Source organism: Solanum lycopersicum, chromosome 1 (assembly GCF_036512215.1).
Source record: "Solanum lycopersicum chromosome 1, SLM_r2.1".
In the NCBI taxonomy this organism is placed as follows: domain Eukaryota; kingdom Viridiplantae; phylum Streptophyta; class Magnoliopsida; order Solanales; family Solanaceae; genus Solanum; species Solanum lycopersicum.
This window is the reverse complement of record NC_090800.1, coordinates 2,005,455-2,026,116: the sequence shown is the minus strand read 5'-3', so window position 1 is coordinate 2,026,116 and position 20,662 is coordinate 2,005,455. Positions and strand designations below refer to the sequence as shown.

Sequence of the window (20,662 nt, the reverse complement as noted above, 5' to 3'; positions counted from 1 at the left end):
CATATTTAAATTTAATATATTTTTAAAAAAATAATAAATAAATTAGTTTATATATACTAAGAACTGAATAGATTTAGTTATAGTACTTAACATAAGAAAATAAATAAATATAAAATAATAAATTATCTCTTATTTTTCTAAACTAGACATACAAATGAACATTTATTGTTAGTATCGAAATAACCTATTATCTATCGAAAACAAGTTATTTATCTTTATGAGACATAATTAAGATCTACGTACATTCTATTCTCCTCGTATTCTATATGTAGTATTAAACTGAATACATTCTTCTTCTTCTTCTTATTATTATTATTATATAATGAATAAGTAAATATGAACAATTTTTACATTTTTAAAGTCGATCTGATCCATTCGTTCGATATTTCAAAAAAAAAAATCAGCCATTCACTGAATTTCCAACCCCACTTATAAGAAAAAGAAGAAGATTTGTTTGGACCAATAAATTGTTGAAAAATATTAAAAATTCTTATCCACACAAGTGTGAAAAAATTGTTTGGACCAATTGCTACAATTATTCAATCAATTTGGTCCACGTTACAATGAATAATTGGGTTAGTCTGCTACAATAATTTTCTATTATTAAGTGATAAATATTCTTTTTTAATTCTTATTAAGGATCGATTATCAAATTTGAGCTTTGAGAATGAAGTTGAACGTCTTTGCTATGAAGGGCTTAGTGTTTGTCAAAGTGAGACTTTTCCATTCGAATTTAAATTAGCTGAATCTCAAAATAAATATCAAACTTCAGATAGTAAATTAAAAGAGAGATCATACTTGACTTTTTATTGTATTACGTAATCATATTTTAACAGATCAACTTAGATGATTCACTAGTAAATAAACAATGAAATCTTATAAATCAAGTAAATAAAAGATGATGAAAATGACGTTATATATATATATATATGTAAAGCTAATTATATTTAGGTTATACAATCAAACTTTATTATAAAGGTCATTCATTATAAAGATTATATTACTACAATAGTTTGATTTTCTCCAAAATTATTTTTTTATAATATATTTACTTTTCTATTACAATATTCTACCTATAATAACAAGAGTTTTAACGCCAAAAAGGAAAATTATTTTGACACAACGTATCGAAACATACCCTTTCTGAAAACTAATATTTGGATACATTCTATTCTTTCATACCTCACTTTGTGATATTACATGTGTATATATACACATAAGTTTTAATTTAAACGATTGATTCGGCGTCTATTTAAATTATTTTTTCTAAAAAAAGTTCCATTTTTCAAAATATGTTTGTGTGAGTGCTGTTTGAAGCCCATTGGGCTTTTCCACTCTCAAGTTGGTTTCTAAGTCCATTGGGTATTGTTGGGTCAAAATTGAAATAATGAAGCTCATTAAGATATTATGTAGTTCAATTTTAAACGTTTAATCGATTTAAAGTTGTTTAGTTAAACTAATGGATTGTCGAATTAATATCAATTTTTTAAAAATTTAAAATTTATTAATCATCAAATTAAAATTTTCAATACTATTATTAAAGAATACGGTGTAGTAGATAGAAATGTTCCTTCTTTAATCAGGAGTTTTGATTTCGAGTCTTGAGTTAAAAACAATCCTACTTCTCCTTAATGTATCTATACGATAAATTTAAATTAGTCGAATTTTAATATGATATCAAATGACAAATGAACCCCTGCCCCCCCTCCCCCTCCCAAAAAAAAGATTCCAATACTTTTTATGCAAGTTCGTTCGATCCGAAATACAACAATTACTACCTTGTCTGATCAGAAATCAACTTATTTTGATAAATACTTTTGTATCAAAAATATTCTCCGAACTAGTAATTTAGAAGGGTAATACTTTCTATTTATAGTTTAATATTTGAACATATATATTTTTAAAAAGCAAAAACTTTTACACATCAAATTCCAAAAAATAAATTATAAACAATTTTTTATTTGATAGATATAAATTTTACCTAGCATTTTCGAATTAAGAAAAATAAATATTTTTTAATTTTTCTTTTTTATTTATTTTTTATTTTTTTAGGGATTCGTCTAGGTTTGTTTGAACTCTTTTTTTTTTTCACTAGCTCAAAAGCCTTCAATTTTTCGAGTAATTTTCTTCAGCAACTCAGTTTTTCTCTTCTTGAAGTTTCAATAATCTTCCATTAACAAGTAAGTATTGTATTAATTCTATCAATTAAACTTTTTTTTTTTTTAGAAATTTAGTTTAGTATTTTGTTGTGTTTGGAGCCATAGTTGTTGTGTATAGAACAGGAATAAAAAGCAAAGATTCAATGATTTTTGTGTAGTAAATGATATGGGGTTTCGACCCTTTACATGTTTCTTGTTTATCTTTTGTAAAGTTATGATCTTTTTTAGGTTCAGATGTTATGGTGTTCAAGCTACTGTAATTGGTTCCTTTTATCTTATCTCTGTCTGTCCTAAAATTAACTTTGTATAGTAGCTCTTGGAGCTGATTATAATCCTCAAACTTCTCAATATTTTGTCTAAATTGCATAATCTTTGGTGGGTTTTTTGTATAAAGGTGTTAGCAATCATTAACAGCAGCAAAAGAGGATAAGATGAAGTTGGATGTTAACGTTTTGAGATACCTTTCGAAAGATGATTTCAGGGTCCTTACTGCCGTTGAGATGGGAATGCGCAATGTCTGTAAAATCGTATACACCCTTTTCGACTTTGATTTGTTTTCTTTTCAGTTTATGATGGTTTGTGTTTTGGCTTTTTCAGCATGAGATTGTGCCTTGTGAGCTCATTGACCGGATTGCTCGCCTCAAGTTAGTCCATTTTTCTGAATTGGAAATACATTAGCTGTTGTGTTGTTTTGTTATTTTTTTTTCTGTTTTTTTGTTTTTATAGTTATGTTTAATTGTTTTTAGGCATGGAGGCACATATAAAGTGTTGAAGAATTTGCTAAAGCACAAATTAGTGCATCATGACTCTTCTAAATGTGAGTGTTTTGATTGTTTTTGTTTTGTTAAAAGCTACAGTATTGGGGCTACCTTTTTGTTCTGAATTTTATTTCTTAACATTGCTGTGTAGATGATGGATTTCGACTCACCTACCTTGGTTATGATTTCCTTGCGATAAAGACTTTGGTTAATCGTGGGATGTTTAATGGAGTGGGTCGTCAAATTGGTGTTGGAAAAGAGTCTGGTAAATTTTCATCAATATTCTTGTGTTTAACTGTTGTTTTTGTTACTTTATAATTTATACTTAAATGTATCCATTTTTTATAGATATTTTTGAGGTTGTAAAGGAAGATGGCACAGTTCTTGCAATGAAGTTGCACAGACTTGGTAGGGTTTCTTTTAGGGCAGTCAAATCGAAACGTGACTATTTGAGGCATCGTAGTAGCTACAATTGGCTGTACTTGTCCCGACTTGCTGCTTTGAAAGAGTTTGCTTTTATGAAGGTAAGTGCAGCTCTCTAATTTGCCGTATCGTGTTTGAATTAGGAGATTTGTTTGATATTAAACACTTGTGTAAACAGGCACTAGAAGAACATGGATTTCCTGTTCCTCAGGCTGTGGATTGCAACCGACATTGTGTGATTATGTCACTTGTCCCAGGCTATCCACTGTAAGTATTTCACAAATATAGTAACGATGGAGATTATCTGTTATACTAGAGTTTCCTAATATCTCTGAACTTCTGTAAACTTGGTGTTATTACTTAATTACGTACCAGTACATATGCAACATTTTTAGTCTATACCTAGCTTTATAATATTAGCCATAAGGATGCGAGAAGAGTTGTTTATTTCTAATCACCATCATAACCTGGAAAATATAGTTTTTATGGTATTTGAGGTTTAGTATAACCATAATTTTTCAGTAATTGAGTTTTTGTATAGTAGTAATTGGATTCTCCATAGCTTGCTTCATAGCAGTTCTCCTATCATGTTCTGTGTTTTTCCTTTCTTAAGTATGTTAGCTTCATCTACCTTTGTATGATCAAATTATGTGGCTAAACTGACCTTTGACCTTAACTAAATTGGTAATGTTAATTTTTCTTCCCAAATACTATTTAGGGATTCTCGCTCCCGCATAAACCCTATAATCTTGTCTAATCTATTTTGTGCTTATAGCAACAACTCATTGTAATAAATGGAATGCTTGGATACTCTATTAATAGCATTATGAGAATTATGTTAATCTGTAAAAGAAATTGTTATCTATGAACTTAACCTTAGAAAAAGCATATTCTTGATCTTCGGCTAACAGTGCATTATTATTGTATTTTTAGTTTCTTCCTAGAAATAGTGGCTGTAGAACTTATAGAAATGGTTATAATAGTGTGCAGGTTAGGGAGCTGCAAAACCCAGATGTGGTTTTTGAAACAATCATCGCTGCTGTTATTCGTTTGGCAGAACACGGGCTTATTCACTGTGATTTTAATGAATTTAACATAATGGTATCTTCTATTCCTTCTTTGATTTATTTAAGGTTATCATTATATTTAACTGCTATATTTTTTTGTTCCTTACGAGCTTGGTTCGCCAGTGTGCAAGTGGAATATGTTCTTCCATTTTTCATTTCTTTGCCCGTTTCAATTGCTTTCATTGTATAGGCTTATATTAGACCTGTTCGTCAGTTTGCTGATAATTCTTATGTACCTTATTGGATTACAGATTGATGATGATGAAAAGGTCACCATAATTGATTTCCCACAAATGGTGTCAGTCTCTCATCCTAACGCTCAGATGTAAGATATTTTCCCATCTTATTCCATCTAAACAGTCTTTCAGAATTCTGTTTTTCTTGTTAGTTCCCTCCCTTCATCTGGACCACTGTGTGCTATAGATTGTGCTCTTAGAAAAATTGCTGTCCCTGATACAAGTTTCTACATGTTAGGTACTTTGATCGTGATGTGGAGTGCATCTATAAGTTCTTTGCAAAGCGGTTAGTGAATTTACTCCTTTCTGTTTATTTGGAGAAGTCCATCTGTTTGACCAAGACGCTACCTGTGAAGACTTCTTCCACTTTATGATGTATTTTTGGGACTCATCTTTTGGAGTCACTTTTTTATCCTGATAACTATTTTGCTGCTACATATGAATTTGAGACGCTGAATTTTCCTTTGAAGCGTGAGCTCATAGTTTATCTCTCTTACCTATCTTTAGGTACAATATGTCCTTTGATGAAAATGAAAATGATTCTGATGGTTTGGAGGTTGACATAAATGAAGTTGGTCGCCCCCAATTTTCTGAAATAAACAAGAACAGCGGTTTCTTGGACAAAGAACTTGCTGCCAGTGGTTTTACGAGAAAGGATCAAGATGAGCTTGAAAAGGTACAATCAAATGGCTCAATTGCAACTAAAATTTGTGAACCTTACTAGAAGAAGAAACTTTCTGGATATAGCCTTATTCCAGTAAGAAGGGAAACAAATAAAATAAACTATGTTTAGATTGAATGACTTCTTTTGGAACCCCAATGAAGCTGACTCTCGTATTATTCTGGAAACTTAACTTTGAATATTGCGACTGTGTGACGAATGTGATGGTATTTGTTGCTGAGTAACTTAGATATTCATATTCTATTGCCTTCTCATGAACGAAATAGACTGGCAACAAAAGAGAAGGGGAAAAAAGTTTGTCTTTTAAGCTTGCAGCTTGACTTTTTGGGAATAAGTTTTTTCTTTTCCTTTTATGGTATGTTGTTCCTATGTCATGGTTATTACACAGTCATGGGGATTTCTGATTCTACCTTTCCGTGCAACCCCGCAACTTTACTTATTTTAGCCAAAATCTTTGGGGCTAGGACACTTATATTTGGAGGAGGTAAGCTAACTTAAAGGCATGAAGTTGCCGATTTTTGATTCTTCCTTTCAGAAAACCTGGGGGACTGGTTTTGTGGGATGTGCTGCAGTGCTGTGAGGACACTTTTTATGGCCCTGGCACATGATTACCTCGACATTGTCTTTCTTCTTGTGTCAAACATAGAAAAACTTATCGCAGCTTTGTGATATCCTGCCATTTTGAATTTGAATCGCCTGTTGTACTCGACTTTGTAGTTATTCTTTACTTTGTTTGCAGTTGATTGAGGGAGAACTTGAAAATCATTCAGATTCTGACGATGAAGGAACTGCTGATGAAGAAGATGAAGAAGACATTAACAACACAAACGTCAAGCAGCTCGAATCCTTGGACTTGGCGAAGGTAATTCATCTTTCTCCACTAAGAAACAATGAGAGAAGAGGCAAAGACGTAGTGATCTCACTACAGATTAAAGTCATAACATGAAATGTTTCTGGTTCGTTTGGTTGATACGAGAATTTGGGACCCAATTCTCTTACACTATTCTTTATTATTTGAACATAGTAATGTGCTACTTTAATATGAATTTCACCCGAAATATGGAAACATAAGATGAGCCTCAAACAGTTCTCGTATAAATCTAAATAAAAAACGAGATGACAACTGATGAACCATTTTTCTACATACTACGCCTTTGCTGTAAAGCAAAAGAGAACATTTCTTGTGTCTCTTGGCATTTACTAGAGATATTCTCTTGCAGGAAGACGTTAATCATCAAACTGGGGATGATAAGCACGACGATAACCATCAAGTTGGGGATGAAAATGATCCCGAGGAAGAGGAAGAGGCCGAGTCTGAAGATGATCCTGAACTAGAGAAAAGCCTGAGCAAGCAAAGGAAGAAGGCTATCCAGGCTGCCCATCGGGGCAAGAGGAACTTTGCCTCGAGGAATACATACAAAGACAAAGGTGGGAAATCCTCACAGAACTCAAAGGTCCATAAGCAATTGAGTGGTTGGTGAAGTATACACTATTAAAGAATATGCAATCCAGTGTCTTTGAAGGCCAATCCACGGAATTTCTTTTGCGCGAAGGTGTTGAAGAGAATATCATCATATAAACTAGCTATCGATAAGTTACTGAGTGATTCAGTTTCGACTCAGATATATACATTGTCCTAAATGTCTGTCTGGTGTATATTTAAAATTTTGGTAGCATGTTTGGCAGAACATATAGGCTCAAGATTGTTAAATGTGTATTTGTTGTTTACTAATGATTATAAATCAAGAACAGCTATGTAGTTGTGAAGAACTACTTCAGATATTCTATTGTTGGTTATACTTCTGCTATTTTCGATTGATTTTCCTGTCGATTATATCTTGATACATGTAACGTATCAAACGAAGATCAATTACCTGCTGACCAAGTTCGTTTTTCTGTGATAGGGTAGATATATTACGTTATCGATAGAGGGAGTTGATATGTGAAACCATAAAATACACTGAAGAAGGAACATATCTGAGATTAAACATCACAAATCTGCAATCACATTACAACTTCTTTTGGAGGCAAAACAACACATAATAAAGTACAACAGATACAGAAGCCTCAAGACATATAGCTAGAAGCTCCCATGTATATTAAAAAGAAAGCTCACTTTCCGACTCTATAGCGCGTTATTACATATCAAGAAATGATACTAGCTAGTCGTAGGTGGCAAAACTGCGAGACTAGGTTCAACAACCCGGAGCAAGCCAGTTGTTAGCCTTGTTGTTAGATCTTCTGCAGATACTTTCATCACATCCCTCCGCATACCAATATCAGCTGCATAGCGACTGGCACAATAGACCCCAACAGCTGTTGCTACCATCCCATAAACGTTGGTGGTGACTAGACGTAGTGGTGTTGACATAACAGCTGCAAGTGGTCCACCGATTATAGACACTGCTTGTCCACTTTGTCCCATTGTACTATCATCTACCACGAGTAGTCCTGTCTTAGAGTAGATGGCGAAGTCCTCACAGTTGTTCTTGAACACATTGTACAGTCCAAAGCCATTTGTAAGGAGGTAGTTTGCTCGATGGACTACAATGTCATCTGGATCCGAGACTGCAAGAGTGCACGTTCCTCCACGTGCTTTTGCGAGGAAGATAGCAGGAGTTACAGCATATTCAAAGCGATAGAGGATACCTCCAGCAAGAAAGCAGTCCAAACATGACGAGACTACTCCGTGACCATCTGATGGTGGGGTGCAAACAGTACAAGGAACAGTAGATCGATTTGGAATTGAACTTACCAAAATATGATCCAGAATGGTTCCAGTTCCTACTTCTTGACCACGTCTTGTGAAGTGAATGACTTTATTATCCCCAACATAGATACCTGTTATTTAGGCATATCCAATATTATTACAAAATAATCTTTGTTTTCTCTAGTTTATTAATCAAGGTAATCAGGAAACAAGGGATGGGGTTGGGGTGTATAATAACCTTTTTTTTGAGGATGCCCGGGAACAACTCCTAGGTCAATTAAGGAGAAAATGTTGGAACCTCATGGGTAAGGATAGATGGTCGAAGTGATTCAGAAGCATAAACAAGATCAAACTTAAATAACATGCCAAAGCGCAAACGTTTCGATAACATTATCTATGCACTTCAAATCTTCTTTAGACTAATGTGAATACTGGCAACAAGCCAATTCCCTTGAACTTACAGAAAGACCGATAACCCTTCACTGTAGCAAGCAAATTACTACAGGATTTTCCGAATAACATCAGTGGATCATCTTCCGTTCTATAATTAACTGCTTTATTAAGTGAATGAGCTACACCCCATATTGGCAAAGCCCTCTAAGGTCTATCACTAAGCACATAGTCAAGAAAAAGGTAACCCCTGAGAATTACTTGATCAAAGAAATGGATCACTCACATAACGCATTTCGTTCCTAATTGCTTATGATAACCGCGCATTCCACAAGAGGTACCTACTACCTCCCACCGACACATGTACCACAAAAATCTATCTACCAGGCTTAGACAAAATGAAAAGAACAGATTCCAAGTTTTCGTACTTGAACAAAGTTTTTATCAATTTAACTAGTTATAGTCTAAAAACATAGAAACAACAGAGATTTAGCAAAATCTAAATACTCACAGACACAATTCAAAAAGAAAACACAATTGCCTTGAAAATTCAATGCTATCAACAAATCTAGAACAACCCCATGTATTATCTCATTTCCATAATTAACCGAGATACCTCATACCTGCCACCTCCTACCAACAAGTTACAAACGGGGAAAAAATCACTTGCAGTTTGAACCAGACACCTCATGGTTCCACACCCATAGGTACATATCCAACTATACATTATTTACCATAAAAAACACGTTTTTTCTGCATCAACATTAAATGCTATCAACAAATCTATAACAACTCCATGTATTATCTCATTTCCATAATTCGCCAACATACCTCATAGCTGCCACCTCCCACCACCACCAAGTTACAAATAGGTGAAAAATCACTTACGATTTGAACCAGACACCTCATGGTTCCACACAAATAGGTACATATCCACTTGGACATTATTTACCATAAAGATCAATTTTTTTTTAACTACAGCGACCTTAAATGCTATTAATAAATCTAGAACAACCCCATGTACTATCTCATTTCCATAATTAACCGAGATACCTCGCACCTGCCACCACCAACAAGTTACAAACGGGGAAAAAATCACTTGCGATTTGAACCAGACACCTCATGGTTCCGCATCCATAGGTACATATCCAATTAAACATTATCTACCATAAAGAACAAGTTTTTTTTACTACACCAACCTTAAATGCTATCAATAAATCTAGAACAACCCCATGTATATCTCATTTCCATAATTCTCCGAAACACCTGCCGCCTCCCACCACCAACAACTTAACAGATTAGAAAAAATCACTTGGAATTTGAACCCGAGACCTCATGGTTCTCCGCATCAACATTAAATGCCATCAACAAATCTAGAACAACACCATGTATTATCTCATTTCCATAATGAACCAAGATACCTCATACCCGCTCCCTCCCACCAACAACAGAAAGGGGAAAAGATCCTTTGCAATTTGAACCAGACACCTCATGGTTCCACACCAATAGGTACATATCCAATTAAACATTATTTACCATAAAAAAACAAGTTTTTTTACTACACCGACCTTAAATGCTATCAATAAATCTACCAACAACAAGTTAACAAATAAGAAAAAATCGAAATTTGAACCCGAGACCTCATGGTTCTACACCCTAGGATACATATCCAATCAAACATTATTTACCATAAAGAACAAGTTTTTTTTTTTTTTTAACATCAACATTTAACATCAGATTAAATCCTTTTTTTAATGTTCATGTATTCAAATCAACATTATTTAACATAAAAAACAAGTTTTTATTTTTCTACATCAACATTAAGATATCAAATTAAACCAGAAAATTTCATATTCTAACCATGATGGGCATAAATATAAGCAGTACGCCAAGAATAAATATGATCTCCAGGTTTGAGGCTGCTTCTATCAATTCTGTCAATCATTTCACCAAAAACGAACAAAACAAAGATATAAATCAGTAAAAACTTCAAAACCCCACCAAAAAAATTGAAAAAAATTGGAAAAAATCAGATTACCTATTAGAAAGCAACCCCATTTCTTAATTTTTTTGGATAAACAGAAGGATATGATGAATCAAAATTTGATCAAGAACAAAAGTTTTTGCCTATTAAGTAAATGATAGACACAGAAGACGCGTATCCTTCGTGGTTTTTTGTGTCTGCTTTACGGCACGGATTTCGATGGAATTTGAAGATGTGAAATGACAAAATTACCCTTTTGCATTATGTAAACTTCTCTATTAAGAAAACATGAGTGTGTGTGAGGTGGGGGTGGGGTGGGGTGGGGTGAGGGGGTGGGGGTGAGGTGGTTGAGGTGGGGGGAGGGATGTATTCTTTCGAGGAAAAAGATAATAATTATATACATATATCCCCGAATATAATATATAGTATGTAGATATCTTCCGTCATATTTTTGGGACATAACTGTCTTTGCCGTAAAAAAACTAGAGCGTATATACCCTTTATAGTGACAGATATACACGTGTCACAATCTTATCCACCGATCGAACATCGGATCGATGGATAAGATTGCGCCACGTGTCCCTATTTAATCTTCCGTTAGAGTGAAGGGCATATACGCTCTAATTTTTGAACGACAGAGACAATAACGTCCCAAAAGTATGATGAAGGGTCTTTGCATACCATTTATGATAGTTTGGTTTATCCTTTTCTCCTTTCTCCTGAATATAAGGGATTTTTTGGTAGCGGTATAAAACAAATCTCATTCATGTATTAGAGTCTATAGGTTATAACTCATACAACTTTTGATATGTGGATAAGAAAAAAGTTAGCAATTCATATATAATATTAATATTAATACCACGTTGTTGATAATTTTAAGGATGAAAAATTTGTGGTTTATGTATATGAACAGACGTGCACGTGTCATAATCTTATTTACCGATCGAACATTTATTAAATATCGAATCGACGGATTAGATTGCGTCACGTATCCCTATTTAGTCTTCCGTTAGAATTAAAGGGCACATATGCTCTTGTTTTTGCACAACAAAAATTTACCGATGTTCCAAAAATATGACGGAAAAATTCTGACATATATATAAAGCTTAGCGAGAATATGACCTTAAATATAAGGAATTGGTAGCGGTATAAACAAATCTTTTAGAGTCTATATGCTATAACTCATACGATGTTTGATAGGTGGATAAGAAAAAAGTTGAGTAATTCATATATAATATTACTACCACGTTTGGTTGACAATTTTAAGGGTGAAGAATTTGTGAATTATTTATATTAACGGATATACACGTGTCATTATCTTATTCATTGACCTAACAATTATCAAATATCGGATCAACGAATTAAATTGCGCCACGTATCTCTATTTATTCATCCGATATAATGGAAGGGGAACATAGACTCTTGTTTTTCCGCCAATATTTCCAAAAATATAACGGAAAGAATATACATATCCTTTACGATAATTTGAAGGTATATTTGATGCTATTATATTCACAATCCACAAACTAGGCCCAATCCGTTCACAGTCCAGGCCCAATCACATCACCAAAATCCACGTCATCGAATCACATCCATCCACGTCATCTCCCGGGAATCTAGCGAGTACACGTGTCATCCTACGTGTCATTCCACCATTGTTAAAAGCTTCAATTTTCAACCACTCATTCTTCTTCTTCTCCAAATTTTCAGGAAGAAGAAAAAACAGAGCAATTGCTAAAACCCTAGAAAAAAAATGATGAATTTCAAGCCGCCGGAGACTAAAACGACGCCGTCATCGTCGTCGTATTCGTCTACGGCGGAGAAAGCGTTTTCATTGATATCTAAAGGATGGAAAGAGGTTCGTTCTTCCGCCGACGCAGATCTACAACTCATCAGAAACAGAGCTAAGGAGCTCGAAAACTTCCTTAGCTCAGTACCAACAATTACCGCTACCGCAACTGCAACTGCAACTACTCCGGGAGAAATTGATTTTGTTAAGAAGCTCCGTCCAAAATTATCGGAAATACGTAGGGCTTATTCGTCGCCGGACTTCAATTGGGCACCGAAAGGGAAGCTTAGGATCGATTTATCGGGAATTACGAATGCGATTGTGACGGAATCGGAAGATGAGAAATTGGGGAAATGGAGAAGAGAGAAGAGGTTTAAGGATGAAAAGCAATTTGGGGAATTGAGTAATTGGGAACCAATTAGGGCTTTTAGGAATCGATTAAGAGAGATGGAGGTTGAGATTAAGAGTTCGAATTCGTCTTCTCCGGTGGAGATTTTCGAAGGGATTAAGAATAGTGAATTTATGGAGAAAGTAAAATCGAGCTTCGTAAGTTTGTTCTTCCATTATTGTATTGTTTCGTTGTCTCTATCGTTAATGCTCTCATTTAACCCCTTCTCGTGAGATTATACTGAATATATTGTTGTCATTGTTACGACTCTCATTTTATGTATTTCCCTTTTCAAAATGCTTCATTTAAGTCGAGAGTCTATCAGAAACAACGTCCTCTATCTCTACAAGATAAGAGTAAGGTCTACGTACACTCTAGTGGGATTACATGATACGAGTAAGGTCTGCATACACTCTATCCTTCGCACACTCTACTTGTGGGATTACATGATACGAGTAAGGTCTGCATACACTCTATCCTTCGCACACTCTACTTGTGGGATTATATGATACGCGTAAGGTCTGTATACACTTTATCCTCTACTTGTGGAATTACACGATAGGAGTAAGGTCTGCGTACACTCTATCCTTGCAGACTCTACTTGTGGGATTACATGATACGAGTAAGATCTGCGTACACTCTATTCTCTACTTGTGGGATTACATGATAGGAGTAAGGTCTGTGTACACTCTGTCCTTCGTAGACTCTACTTGTGAGATTACATTGGGTATGTCGTTGTTGTTGATTGTTATAAAAGAGAAAAGTGGTGGCTTTTTGGGCAAAAGAACCAAAAAGTTACTACCTTTTTCTTTTGTAGAAACAGCCCGAACAAAAGGAGTTCACGAAACGTTTTTTTTTTGTCAAAAATTTAAGTTTTGAACTTTTTGAGCCCATGCGACAATGTTAATGTTATGTTTATGTACGAGGAAGCAGAATTACTTAAAATAAGGCTAACTAGTTGGAGGTGATTTGCTTCACGGACTAGCTATGGAGGAATTATAGCACGAAGATTATCTTGTGTGAATTGTGATCTATATATATAGTTTTTACGCAGTCAATAATTTATGTAAGTGTTAGTTATACGAGTTTTACACTAGAAGCTAAAGTTGTACTAGTAATGTAGAGTTGTATGCCGAATTTTTTTAGAAGAGAGTTTTATATGAAACGTTGTATTAAAATTGATCCGACTTGCTACTTATCACGGCTTTCCTTTTCACATGATTAATCTGCTGTTTTTGTGTTTTGTCTAATGATTTTTCAGAAGTCAATTTGCAAGGAACCAGAAGAGTCGAAGGTTAGTGTCTTACTTCTACATTTCGTGAAGTTGTAATTGCAAGGTTTTAGATGTGTTTGGACTTTCAACGAGTTGTGTAAATAATGCTTTGCTTTGTCGGTTAAGGTAAGGAAGTTTGAAATGACGATCTTGATTGAAGAACAGCAAGGAAACACAACCTTATAAACCGACCATTATAACCTTCGATTGTACAATGGTCGGTTTATAATGTTTTTGGATTTATATCTTTTTTGAAAAGTGGACATATTAATGTTTAACTAGAAAATGACTGAGGATGAAGCTATTTGGTTCCTTTACATGATCTTTGTCTATGCAGGGAGTTCCGCCACTGGACGTGCCAGAGTTGTTAGCATATTTGGTTAGACAGTCAAGCCCCTTTTTGGATCAAATTGGCATAAGAAAAGGTAATAGTCTGTCAAACGGTTTGTGATTTTTGTAAACTTGTTGATTCGATCTGAGTTTGTGTTTCTCTGGATTGTTCTACTTGCAATAGATATCTCAGACAAGATCGTTGAGAGTTTATGCAGCAAACGGCGAAACAAGCTATTACCTGAAGGAGATTGTTCCCTGATCGAAGGCGATAATATGATTGATGAACTAGAACTACGAATTGCCAGTGTACTACGAAGTACTGGTCATCATTATGAAGGTGGGTTTTGGAGCAATTCGACAAAGCAAAACGTATCAGATGGTAAAAGACATGTAGCCATAGTCACAACTGCTAGCCTTCCGTGGATGACCGGAACAGCTGTCAATCCTCTCTTCCGAGCGGCTTATTTGGCCAAGTCTGAAAAGCAGAACGTTACACTCTTGGTTCCATGGCTATGTAAATCGGACCAAGAACTAGTTTATCCAAACAATCTTACATTTAGTTCACCAGAAGAGCAGGAACTCTACATACGGAATTGGCTTGAGGAAAGAGTCGGTTTCAAGACTGATTTCAAGATCTCGTTTTATCCTGGAAAGGTATTTCACGCGAACTTACTGCATATTATTCAGTAAAACAAAATGATGTTACTGAAAAATGCTGTGATTATTTGACACTTCGTTTTCCTCTCCAGTTCTCCAAGGAAAGGCGAAGTATACTACCAGCTGGAGATACTACTCAGTTTATCCCATCACGGGATGCTGATATTGCAATCTTAGAGGAGCCAGAACATCTAAACTGGTACCACCATGGCAAACGTTGGACTGATAAGTTTAACCATGTCGTTGGTATTGTTCACACAAATTATTTGGAGTATATCAAAAGAGAGAAGAATGGAGCTCTTCAAGCTTTCCTTGTGAAACACGTAAATAATTGGGTCACAAGAGCGCATTGTGACAAGGTAATATTCTTATATATTGATTGCGTTCTCCAAGATGGGAGTAGGAAAAGTTGTTCGTTAAATTCTTTACAGCTTTACAGACCAAAAGATGCGTTAGCACTTTGAAATGTGTTTATCGTGTCTAATTATTTAATTTATCCCGGTTCTCTGATGGAAATGCTAATTTCGTTGTTTAGGTGCTTCGCCTTTCTGCTGCTACACAGGATTTACCCAGGTCTGTGGTCTGCAACGTTCATGGTGTAAATCCGAAGTTTTTGAAAATTGGAGAAAAAATGGCTGCAGAAAGACAAAACGGTCAGCAAGTTTTCTCTAAAGGTGCATACTTCTTGGGAAAAATGGTTTGGGCTAAGGGTTACAGGGAGTTAATAGACCTTTTAGCGAAGCACAAAAGTGACCTTGATGGTTTTAATATGGATTTGTTTGGCAACGGGGAAGACGCTCATGAAGTGCAGACAACGGCTAGGACGTTAAATTTGAATGTCAACTTCATGAAAGGCAGAGACCACGCGGATGATTCTCTTCATAGGTATGAAATATGAATCCTTTTAATAGAACCCCTTTTAGTTTTTCTGCGAAGATGCTGCTGGTAATATGTTATATCATAAAGCTGCTTTAATACTTCGATCTTTAGATAGAACATAGGCGCTACCTATACTTTACACACGCATGCGTAGACTTGAAAGCATATTTTTTGGTTCTTGAATGAATTTGAAAGGCGATTGTTATGATCTTAGTCACTTGCGTAAAAAATGTACTTCATGGTTCATCTTTCCTGATCGATAAATTTTTACTTGCAGTTATAAAGTCTTTATAAATCCTAGTATCAGCGATGTACTCTGTACAGCTACAGCTGAGGCACTCGCTATGGGGAAATTTGTAGTTTGTGCAGATCATCCGTCTAATGAGTTCTTCCAGGCATTTCCTAACTGCTTGACGTATAAGACATCAGAAGACTTTGTAACAAAGGTTAAAGAGGCAATGACCGGTGAACCTCAGCCTCTAACTCCCGAGGAACAATATAAGCTTTCGTGGGAAGCTGCAACACAGAGATTCATCGAATATTCTGATCTCGATAAGGTTTTGACTAGTGAAAAAGGCGGTGACAGGAGAAAAACCAGGATCAAGGGCATAGGAAAATCAGTTTCCATGCCAAATCTCGGTGGGATGGTTGACGGGAGTCTGGCATTCGCACAATATTGTCTCACAGGGAGCGAGTTCGTGAGGTGGTGTTCTGGTGCAACACCGGGAACACGAGATTTTGACCAGCAGCATTGTGAAGATCTCAATCTCTTACCTCCCCAGGTAGAAAACCCAATTTATGGCTGGTAGTTATATATATACACATCTCATTTGACCTGTATAGGTGTGATGTAACTTGGATACTCATAACTCCAATCGTTACCTGGTATTAGTGTCGTAACCAGGATTTTCACGTAAAAAGTCATTTTGATCTTATATATAGCGTATTTTTTTTTGGAAAGAGATTCGGATGAAACCCTTCGTGTTCCCTAGCTCCACCTCTGCACTAGTGTTTCAGGTTTTATTTTGATGATTTTTGTAACTAGTGATGCAGCAAGAAAAGTAAATAGGATGTGTAAAATTATGATATATGTTCTTTGTCTATCTAAAATGTGTCAAATTATTTTTTTCATGTATTTTTGTAAATTAAATATATGAAATTGCACTTTGTAGAGCAAAAACTAACTTGTAATACACATACAAAATAATATTGAAAGGGAATTAAATACTTGAACAAATTTCACTAATACTTTCATGTGCAATTATTTACAATTTTCTATTTTAAAAAATTAAATGCTATCATAAACCTTTGTATCGACTAAATTTACAAAGTCTCCTTTTTTTCTGTCGTTTTCATCTCCTCTACTATTGTTGTTACGGTCATCAATATAGATTCGAGAAACTGAATGCTATTGTTAAACTTTATATCTGTTAAGTCTGTTAGTTCTACTTTGTTCTCTGTCATTTCCATCTCTTCCACTTTTGTTGTTGTCATGTTTTCACGTATCCCGATAACAATAGATTCTTCTTTTGTTTTAAATAGTGTATTATTCACCTGATTCGCCCCCTCTAGGACTGTTAGTACTCCTTTTGTTGATTCAACAAATGGAATGTTGTTATAAAGCTTTATATCGACTAAGTCCATAAAATCTCCGATCTTTTTTGGCGTTATCATCTCTTCCACTATAGCCATTGCGGTGCTTCCACTTATCCAAATAACAAAAGATTCCTCTTTTGTTGCATTTATTGTATTATTCACTTGATTCACCTCTTCTACTACCACTTCCCCCTTTGAGTCTACATTGTCACCTATCTCGATCGAAACAAAATCACCACCATTCATCTCATCCTCCACAATAGGATTCACGGTCCCACGGTGCAATATTCGTGGCCGATGCGATCGTGATGCTGTTGCCGGCGACATACTCTTTTTCTCGAAACGTGCTTTGCTCGAAAGCTCCTCGATAGCCTCAGAGATCTCGTCGACACATTTAGTGACGGCGATGAGTAAGGACACGACCGACGCGGTGGGGACACAGTCCATGACGCACGATTCATCGTATCGAAAAAAGGTTTTTGAAGTGCCTAGTGTGAGTTTTAGGTCATCAATGACATTTTTTGTGTTACATATATAAGAAATTGGTTGTGCCATAGTTTTAATGGACAATGCAAATTCTTTTAATGCATTTTTAGATTCCATAATCATTTTTTTGCATACTTCTTCTATCCTCCTCTCAAATTCATTTGGTGCCTACAAAATTAACAATTAATAATATGTTAATTTGACTATATATATATACCATAAAATTTAAGTTATATATATTAAACAAACTTTTATACTATTAAAAACATAAGTTGATCTCTCAATAAACAAAAGAAGTAATATATTATATTTTGTTTTAATTTATGCAGCATTATTGATTTTTGACTTTTGGTGTTACAAAATGTTTGACCATTCAAAATCAATATAGTTGTATTAAGTTGTTCGAAGTTTTTAAAATTTGATACGTTTTTAGTAATTATTCGGGTTTTTACTGTGTAAAAATTATAAAATTATATCGCGATATATTATTGTGCAAAAGTAGGTTATCCTCTTGAATATATATCATAAGACGCGACATTTTTTAACTGTATCTAGTAATTCGTAACCCCCCCTTCCCCCCCTAAAATCTTTGGATTTTTACTCTGTAAAAATTATAAAATCATATCACGGTACATTATTGTGCAAGTAGGTTATTCTCTTTAATATATATCATGAGACACGATATTTTTAACTGTTTCTAGTAATTCTTACAAGCCCCCCCCCCCCCCCAAAAAAAAAAAAAAAAAACAATCTTTGCATATTTATTCTGAAAAAATTATAAAGTCATATTGTGGTACGATATTGGGCAAGTAGGTTATCCTCTTTAATATATATCATGAGACACGATATTTTTTAACTGTTTCTAGTAACTTGTACAAGTACCCCCTCCCACCCCCCCACACCTCGAAATGTATATCACAAGGTGACAAAAAAAAATAGGATTTGAAAAGATCAGAGTGTTTTATATATGTACCTGAGATTTAGAATTTATGTGGCTATTAAGAGCTAGAAGATGGCAAGCACATTTTCTAACAAGACTACCAATCTTCAAGTATTGTTTCCATGGATGATTAAACTTGAAACCTCCATGAGGGGGTTCCCACCATGCTAAGTTTGCCTGAAAAATCGAATAAACGATACATTATCAGTATAATTTAACTTATTATATCATGTTGCTGAATATTTAGTTTAAGTATTGTCAATCAATGTTGTTAACTAAATTCATTCATAATATGAAGTTCTTTTATATCGTTAATGAATAAAATTCAAATTCTGAAAGTCGTTATAAAGTGACTCTCATGCATGTGTTACAAAGGTGATTTTTTTAACAAAAGTAAGAAAATGTCTCGTCATATATAGAAAAATAATAAATACTCAAATAATAGTAACCTTTTTTTTTGAATGCAATAAAAAAAAAGTTTTAACTAGTAATGAAAAATTATTACTTTCTTTTTAAAAATTTAAAATTATGATAATTATAATATAATTTACTTACCAGGGATTCTTCATTGGCCTTAGAACCAATAATACTTAATAAAGCTTCATGAAGTCCTTTTTCATTATTTTTGTTACCTTCAACACTTTTTATCTCAGAAATGTGAAAATATTCACTTCCAAATTCTGTAAAAACAATAAAAAAAAATTAAAATTTTTCAATATGTTGCTCCATATGAATTCCTAAGTTAATCTATGTGACAAAATATTAAGTATTATTTCGTATGTTTCAATTTATGTAACTGTGTTTAAATTATATTTAAGAAAAATAATATATTTTTTTTAATTTGTAAATTTTGACGCTCCTATTAAGAAAATAATTTAATATTATTACTTAATAAGAGGGACAATTGCTTAACTAGATAAGACAAAATTTAAAAAAGTTAGAAAATCATTTAATGTGAACCATAGGGAGTATGACATAGGGGTCATATTTTGAAAGGTTAGGTAAATAAAAAGTTTTAAAAGTTGAATAATTTCTAAATTAAAAATAAAATAAAGTCATATAAATCGAAACAAACCTTCTAGATAGCTCGCTAGCTTTTCAAGGTTAATACTAGCAAGCTTATGAAGATCTTCTCCGGCCCATACTGGACGAATAATTATTGAGATGAACATAACAGTGAAAATACCGATAATAATAGTAGATATTCGTCGATGAGCTAATTCAAAAATATTTTCGATTCGATAACCGGAGATGGCAACCAAACTAAAGGTCAAAACAAATATCATGGTTCCATAGTCATACCTCCTCTTAATATGAGGGTAAAATCTTGTAAATGTACCTAAAGCACCTGTATGTATATCATTATAAATAAAGTTAAATTTATACATCTTAATTCGTTTCAATTTATATAATTCTATTTTTAAAAACTTCTAGTTTATCCAATAAAAATAAAATCTTTCCTTAAACTTCTCATTTTATCTTTAATGAAAAACAATGTAAATGTTATGACGTATTTATGAGACAAAAATTTACAAACAACCGCATTTTATCTTAGTAGAAAAATACTTATATTTTTATTTACAACTTCATATATTTATGATTATTTTTTAAAGACATTCAGAAAAATGACCATCAGTTTTAAAAGTATTTTTTTATAGGTAAATTTGTTAGGATCATAAATTTCAAAAAATATATATATTTTTTGGGATAATGCACGAGTACCCCCTCAATCTATGTTCGAAATCTCAGAGATACATTTATACTATACTAAGGTCCTATTAACCCCCTGAACTTATTTTATTAATAATTTCCTACCTCTTTTCGGCCTACGTGGTACTAACTTGTGGGACCAACGCTGATTGACTTTTTTTTCAAGTTAGTGCCACGTAGGCCGAAAAGGGATAGAAAATTA

At 34.1% G+C, this 20,662-nt stretch overlaps 4 protein-coding genes across 5 annotated transcripts; 2 read left to right on the top strand and 2 right to left on the bottom strand.

Annotated features, from left to right (window-relative positions):
• The first annotated feature begins 1,997 nt into the window (after nucleotides 1-1,997).
• Nucleotides 1,998-7,133, top strand: LOC101248232 (serine/threonine-protein kinase rio2). The gene is made up of 13 exons (XM_004228577.5): nucleotides 1,998-2,180; nucleotides 2,554-2,674; nucleotides 2,757-2,803; nucleotides 2,906-2,976; nucleotides 3,069-3,182; nucleotides 3,266-3,441; nucleotides 3,519-3,607; nucleotides 4,324-4,441; nucleotides 4,659-4,732; nucleotides 4,882-4,929; nucleotides 5,151-5,319; nucleotides 6,065-6,187; nucleotides 6,546-7,133. The coding sequence occupies exons 2-13, from the start codon at nucleotides 2,591-2,593 to the stop codon at nucleotides 6,804-6,806; spliced, it is 1,374 nt and encodes a 457-aa protein (XP_004228625.1). The 5' UTR covers nucleotides 1,998-2,180; nucleotides 2,554-2,590; the 3' UTR covers nucleotides 6,807-7,133.
• Nucleotides 7,134-7,281: 148 nt separating this feature from the next.
• Nucleotides 7,282-10,672, bottom strand: LOC101262646 (protein LEAD-SENSITIVE 1). The gene is made up of 3 exons (XM_004228628.5): nucleotides 10,464-10,672; nucleotides 10,286-10,359; nucleotides 7,282-8,166 (listed from the first exon to the last, which is right to left on the bottom strand). The coding sequence occupies exons 1-3, from the start codon at nucleotides 10,481-10,483 to the stop codon at nucleotides 7,484-7,486; spliced, it is 777 nt and encodes a 258-aa protein (XP_004228676.1). The 5' UTR covers nucleotides 10,484-10,672; the 3' UTR covers nucleotides 7,282-7,483.
• Nucleotides 10,673-12,034: 1,362 nt separating this feature from the next.
• Nucleotides 12,035-16,831, top strand: LOC101266854 (digalactosyldiacylglycerol synthase 1, chloroplastic-like). Of its 2 annotated transcripts, none has more exons than XM_004228555.5 (7): nucleotides 12,035-12,744; nucleotides 13,848-13,880; nucleotides 14,197-14,284; nucleotides 14,374-14,846; nucleotides 14,942-15,208; nucleotides 15,385-15,734; nucleotides 16,006-16,831. In XM_004228555.5, the coding sequence occupies exons 1-7, from the start codon at nucleotides 12,163-12,165 to the stop codon at nucleotides 16,535-16,537; spliced, it is 2,325 nt and encodes a 774-aa protein (XP_004228603.2). In that variant the 5' UTR covers nucleotides 12,035-12,162; the 3' UTR covers nucleotides 16,538-16,831. The 2 variants fall into 2 exon arrangements, with proteins under 2 accessions (XP_004228603.2, XP_069152030.1); XM_069295929.1 differs by having other exon boundaries at nucleotides 12,357-12,987; nucleotides 13,047-13,880.
• Nucleotides 16,414-20,379, bottom strand: LOC138347629 (aluminum-activated malate transporter 8-like). The gene is made up of 4 exons (XM_069295935.1): nucleotides 19,826-20,379; nucleotides 19,306-19,430; nucleotides 18,784-18,927; nucleotides 16,414-17,978 (listed from the first exon to the last, which is right to left on the bottom strand). Exons 1-4 carry the CDS (start codon nucleotides 20,136-20,138, stop codon nucleotides 17,052-17,054), a joined length of 1,509 nt encoding a protein of 502 aa, XP_069152036.1. The 5' UTR covers nucleotides 20,139-20,379; the 3' UTR covers nucleotides 16,414-17,051.
• Between the last annotated feature and the right edge of the window lie 283 nt (nucleotides 20,380-20,662).

Coding starts and splice junctions, on each gene's coding strand:
- LOC101248232 (XM_004228577.5), top strand. CDS start 2,591: ATGAAGTTGGATGTTAACGTTTTGAGATACCTTTCGAAAGATGATTTC. Junction 2,675..2,756: donor TTGAGATGGGAATGCGCAAT/GTCTGTAAAATC, acceptor TGGCTTTTTCAG/CATGAGATTGTGCCTTGTGA. Junction 3,608..4,323: donor CTTGTCCCAGGCTATCCACT/GTAAGTATTTCA, acceptor TGGTTATAATAG/TGTGCAGGTTAGGGAGCTGC.
- LOC101262646 (XM_004228628.5), bottom strand. CDS start 10,483: ATGGGGTTGCTTTCTAATAG. Junction 10,360..10,463: donor ATGGGGTTGCTTTCTAATAG/GTAATCTGATTT, acceptor AATGATTGACAG/AATTGATAGAAGCAGCCTCA. Junction 8,167..10,285: donor TTATATTTATGCCCATCATG/GTTAGAATATGA, acceptor CCTAAATAACAG/GTATCTATGTTGGGGATAAT.
- LOC101266854 (XM_004228555.5), top strand. CDS start 12,163: ATGATGAATTTCAAGCCGCCGGAGACTAAAACGACGCCGTCATCGTCG. Junction 14,285..14,373: donor TCAAATTGGCATAAGAAAAG/GTAATAGTCTGT, acceptor TACTTGCAATAG/ATATCTCAGACAAGATCGTT. Junction 14,847..14,941: donor TCTCGTTTTATCCTGGAAAG/GTATTTCACGCG, acceptor TTTCCTCTCCAG/TTCTCCAAGGAAAGGCGAAG.
- LOC138347629 (XM_069295935.1), bottom strand. CDS start 20,138: ATGTATAAATTTAACTTTATTTATAATGATATACATACAGGTGCTTTA. Junction 19,431..19,825: donor GCTAGCGAGCTATCTAGAAG/GTTTGTTTCGAT, acceptor TTGTTTTTACAG/AATTTGGAAGTGAATATTTT. Junction 17,979..18,783: donor ACATAAATTCTAAATCTCAG/GTACATATATAA, acceptor TTAATTTTGTAG/GCACCAAATGAATTTGAGAG.